The following is a 5733-nucleotide window of genomic DNA, read 5'->3' on the forward strand; positions in this document are numbered from 1 at the left end:
ATCTATTAGATGAATATGATTCAAACCACCGCAACGCAGTGCCTTTAATACCTATGGCATGCTCTAATCTCTGTAATAAAATTTTATGGTCAACAGTATCAAAAGCAGCACTGATGTCTAACAGAACAAGCACAGAGATGAGTCCACTGTCTGAGGCCATAAGATCATTTGTAACCTTCACTAATGCTGTTTCTGTACTATGATGAATTCTAAAACCTGACTGAAACTCTTCAAATAGACCATTCCTCTGCAGATGATCAGTTAGCTGTTTAACAACTACCCTTTCAAGAATTTTTGAGAGAAAAGGAAGGTTGGAGATTGGCCTATAATTAGCTAAGATAGCTGGGTCAAGTGATGGCTTTTTAAGTAATGGTTTAATTACTGCCACCTTAAAAGCCTGTGGTACATAGCCAACTAATAAAGATACGAAAACACGAAACGACAAAAAAACCCCACTTATTTCTAATGCAGTCCTTGGTGTGTGTTCAGTTTATTGTCGTCTTTCCTACGCTCATTTCCCCCTCATAGGAGGGGGAAAAATGGAATAACATGACAGACTCGAGTTAAACGACTGAAACTTTGAAAGAACGCTGAGGAAAGCCTCAAACAGAAGTTTCATCAGTCGCCTGACCAATCCGAGGCTGTGAAACCAACGCATCACGGCGGACGGCAGCCAATCACGTGGCACCACGACGGTAGAAAAAGATCGCAGGCGGAGCGGCTCCCGTTTCACAGTTGATCCGGTAAACGCAGAGCGGAGGCCTGAGGGTTTCTGGTAAAATAACAAGCGCACAGCCGCTTTCACGTTTTTATCCGACACTTTGTCGTAGTAGGCGGTAAGGGGATGGTGGTGGTAGCGACAGCAGGGCCCACCGGAGCCCACAAAGTGCTTCTGATATCGGGGAAGCAGAGCGGCTCTTCCGCCTTCAGCCGCCCCATCTCTGTGGTCCTGCCGTCGTCCGCCGGCCAGGCGTCGTCCGACTCGGATTCCAACACGTCGGTGGGTCCGCCGGTACGGAAGAGACAGAGACTCACACACTTGAGTCCGGAGGAGAAGGCGCTCCGCAGGTCAGCCCTAAGAAAATATGTTCCATGTGCCCTAACTGTGAATAACTTTTTAATTTTTATTTATTTTTTTGTTAACTTAAGACGGACACAATGTGACGCCACAGCGAAATAGACGTTTGTTATACAAACTGTATTGTAAATCTGTTGTCATATTGGGATGTGAAATGTCGTGAGAGTATCTTATTAATGATGAAGCTTAAACATGACTTCGTTTATCTCCACACCTTTTTTTTTTTTTTTTTTTTTTTTTTTTTTTTTTTTTTGCATGCGTGGCAGCAGCATAGCTGGTGATGACGTAGGTTGTGACGCCCGGTCATGGAAAAACTGATCCTTTTTTTTTTCTCTCCTCTTCCCTCCGTCATCCAGGAAACTCAAGAACAGAGTTGCAGCTCAAACAGCCAGAGACAGAAAAAAAGCCAAAATGGGGGAACTGGAACAACAAGTTATAGAGTTGGAGATGGAGGTAATTTCTGTTTCTACCTCCAGATTCTTTAGGTCTGAAGCAGTATATAATAATTTTGTTTTCACTGACCATACTGATGTGGCTGTAAATTTAGATACACCTGGGCTTAAACCTTTAAACTCTAAGGTATCAGGTTCCAGCTGTTATTTAAATGTTACTTTGTTTAGGGGTGATGTAACTCTGCAGGGATTCAAATTAAATTTCTTCCTGTTGAAGTGTCCATGAATCATTCCGTCTTGACATGGGCTGTATTCATGTATGTGTTCTGTGCAATTTACAGGTTAATTTATTCTTCTTTAAGGAAGGGCACAGTGCACTCCTCATTTCAGAATGAAGCTCTGAGTTGTCAAGCAGCCTTACATGTTCTGTTTCATGTCTTACATGTTATGTTTCTGAAGTGGGTTGGTGACATTTTTGTGAAATGCATAAAACACTTGGAATCCTATTTATGTTTCTGGTGCTTTAGGCACTTCTGCAGTAACACAACTCTATGCTCCATTGGCCGATTGTCGTGAACTGTTTGGCACGCTGACCAACCTAAAGAAGATGGCAGAACTAAAGCATTTTTTTTTAAACTATGAAGTGATTAAAACCTACATTTTTAAATCTAGTATTACATATCTCAATTAGTTAAATATACTAATTAAATTCACAATTTATTGCAACTTGTAGTATTCAAATTAATACTACCGAATGGTTTTAAGTACAAAACACTTTAGACTCACTGCAGAATTTCCCAGTAGGACAGAGTACAGTATTCTTAATAGCGTTTGATCTTGTTCATTGTGGTTTAATGATGTTTGAACTGACATTCAGATGTACTCTCACTGAGCCAAACTCTCTGTTTCAGAATGAACAGGATGGGTGAAATCTGTTTAACACAGAAATGTTTGTGCCTCTGGTTCGGTTGGTTAAACAGGTGTTATCAAACCAGAAGATCTCTGGTTCAGTGCCAGACCACTTCTTTGTCAGTGTTACATGGTCAAATTTTTTGACTACACATTTTTATGCTTGTTTTTATGTTTATCACTTTAACAGTTAGATTTTACTGAAACAAAGCCAGTAAATAGACTTTTAGTTGCAGTCCAAATGTGTAATACCAACTTGAAATATTCAAGTTTTAATAACTTGAGTTAATTTAAAGCTGAGGTCATTCTATTTTTCTAGTTCTACCAACATATCCATTTCCCCATGTGAAAGCATCCTCTTGCCTCAAAACTACTGTTGCCCAGGAGGAATGCAGTTATGTAAAAAAGAAACAAATAAATTCAAACGTCTAATGCACAGCAGCCTATTGAACAACTTTTTACGTCCAAGTTTCTCCTTTTGTTCAGGAGGAAGCAACGATTCATCACAATAGCTTTAGCCTGCCAGACTGCTTGGTGCTAGCATATATGCTAACATATGATTATTATAAAAGATGACACTTTATTAAAATACCACTTTGTTGCAGGCGATTGCTATGGTGTGATCCAAATGTGAGAACCAACAGCAAACGTCTACTGAAAAATTATGCAGCCTATTTACGCACTAATTTGCAATTTTTGAAAGTTGTCCAGCCCTCAGTCTCATAGCATTCATTGTTTTGGTACTTTTAGGTATTGCACAAACATGTTTTTTGTTTATCGAAGCTGCATCACATACCAGGCTTTGATAAGAGCAGCAAGGTTAAAGTACAAATGTTTTTCTTCCTGCAGAATCAGAAACTTCATATTGAAAACAGTCTTCTTCGGAAAAAGGCGAGTGGCCTTCTGACAGAAAATGAGGAACTGAGACAGAGACTTGGGTTGGACACCCTTGACTCAAAAGAAAAGGTGAGACTCTTCATCAGTGTTCTGATAACTTGTAAAATTTTCAACCACTAGGGGCAGTATGCCAGGAAAATAGTCAGTTATCAGGAAAGTAGTTCAAAATAGAAATTTCTGCACCTTCCACCATTTAGATGTAAAGAATTGAAAAACAGTTTGACTTGCAAAATGGACACATTCGACTTGTGACCGATGCAAAATCTTTGTCATTTATTCAGGTTCAGGTGACGTTGTCCAACGGGGATGATGCAGGTTTGGGAATCGGGTCTTCTGAGTCCGCAGCACTCAGGCTATGTGTGCCTCCGCAGCAGGTGCAGGCCCAGCAGTTCCCAAATCTGAAGACTTCTCAGTGGATACAAATAATCCTGACGCTACAGACAGTGAGGTAAGTTGACTGCCTAGCGTGCTGTGGCTATGTTGTGTTTTAAGCCTTGACTTAAAGAATTTCAGATCATGCTGTACTTGGCTGATCCTCCCCGTCTTCATTCTACCCCCTCACTAGTCTGATTTGCTGCTGGGCCTTTTGGACATCCTCGACCCAGAGCTGTTTCTCAAGTCTTATGAAGAGTGCCAGGAACCACAGGTGCTGCTGGTCGGAGGGGGGTACTCACTACCTGCCACCCCACCTGCACCTGTGGGGCCCCCACCAGTTAAGCTGGAGGCCCCTAATGAACTGATCCACTTCGACCACATCTACACAAAGCCCGTGGAGGAAGTGGGTGGCGGGCAGTATGATGATACGGAAAGCGGTGCAGAGAAGATGGATGAGGCTGCCTTCCCTGTTGCTGAGGTAGAGGTCGAGGAAGTGTGTGTCAAGGACGAACCAGAGGAAGTGGTCATTCCCAGCTGTCACAGCCAGGCAGATGACTTCTTCTCTGCAGCGTCCGGCCCTGCCCTCAGCAGCCTGGATAAGGAAGCCTGCGTTGTGGATACATACAGTGACTCCGGATATGAAGGGTCCCCATCCCCATTCAGTGATATGTCCTCTCCCTTGGGTTGTGAGAGCTCCTGGGATGACATGTTTGCGAATGAACTCTTCCCCCAGCTTATCAGTGTCTGAATTCACCCCATTATAAATGACCAAAAACGCTAACGGGTACAGCTCAGTAACCACAGCGAGCATCCAATATTAAACACCACTCATCTCAGCTTAACGTCAGCAAGCCAGCTCCTGCATTGCAGCGGGTCTGTACCAGTGGCAGAGCTCTATTGACTTTTATGAGTTCAGAATAGATAGTTGGAATCACATGACCTGCCAAAGATGAGATGGAATAAAAATCTTGCTGTCAGAATCTTGTGCTTGTGTAAACATGGGGGCATGGGGACAACTTTAAATATGACAACTTATTTATTTGTGCATTCTGCTTTGGAGTCTCTGTATGTTTAGCATGTATAAAGGCATTCTTATCTGTTGTCTGCTCTCCTTATAGTCTGATTACTGCATTAAAAAATTTTTTGCATTGCAGTTGGTCTTGGACTTATTAAATGCAACAGGGCTTATGTGGAGGAGGAGGAGACTGCATCAGCGAATGCAGTGCAACAACATTTCGCAGACAATGTGAGGTGCAGTGGAGGTACACAGAGTATAATTTCAATCAATTTTATTTATATAGCGCCAAATCACAAACAGTTGCCCCAAGGCGCTTTATATTGTAAGGCAAGGCCATACAATAATTACGTAAAAACCCCAACGGTCAAAACGACCCCCTGTGAGCAAGCACTTGGCGACAGTGGGAAGGAAAAACTCCCTTTTAACAGGAAGAAACCTCCAGCAGAACCAGGCTCAGGGAGGGGCAGTCTTGTGCTGGGACTGGTTGGGGCTGAGGGAGAGAACCAGGAAAAAGACTTGCTGTGGAGGGGAGCAGAGATCAATCACTAATGATTAAATGCAGAGTGGTGCATACAGAGCAAAAGAAAGAAACACTCAGTGCATCATGGGAACCCCCCAGCAGTCTAAGTCTATAGCAGCATAACTAACGGATGGTTCAGGGTCACCTGATCCTGCCCTAATTATAAGCTTTAGCAAAAAGGAAAGTTTTAAGCCTAATCTTAAAAGTAGAGAGGGTGTCTGTCTCCCTGATCTCAATTGGGAGCTGGTTCCACAGGAGAGGAGCCTGAAAGCTGAAGGCTCTGCCTCCCATTCTACTCTTACAAACCCTAGGAACTACAAGTAAGCATGCAGTCTGAGAGCGAAGCGCTCTACTGGGGTGATATGGTACTATGAAGTCCCTAAGATAAGATGGGACCTGATTATTCAAAACCTTATAAGTAAGAAGAAGAATTTTAAATTCTATTCTAGAATTAACAGGAAGCCAATGAAGAGAGGCCAATATGGGTGAGATATGCTCTCTCCTTCTAGTCCCCGTTGGTACTCTAGCTGCAGCATTTAAGCAA

The 5733-nt window shown here is 42.7% G+C and overlaps 1 protein-coding gene across 1 annotated transcript; it reads left to right on the plus strand.

The window, feature by feature from the left end:
• The first annotated feature begins 721 nt into the window (after nt 1–721).
• xbp1 (X-box binding protein 1) lies at nt 722–4157 on the plus strand. Its single transcript, XM_034170859.1, has 5 exons — nt 722–1068; nt 1435–1531; nt 3229–3345; nt 3558–3724; nt 3842–4157. Exons 1-5 carry the CDS (start codon nt 845–847, stop codon nt 4014–4016), a joined length of 780 nt encoding a protein of 259 aa, XP_034026750.1. The 5' UTR covers nt 722–844; the 3' UTR covers nt 4017–4157.
• The last annotated feature ends 1576 nt before the right edge of the window (nt 4158–5733 follow it).

The sequence above is a fragment of the Thalassophryne amazonica genome, chromosome 5 (genome assembly GCF_902500255.1).
Source record: "Thalassophryne amazonica chromosome 5, fThaAma1.1, whole genome shotgun sequence".
Classification (NCBI taxonomy): domain Eukaryota; kingdom Metazoa; phylum Chordata; class Actinopteri; order Batrachoidiformes; family Batrachoididae; genus Thalassophryne; species Thalassophryne amazonica.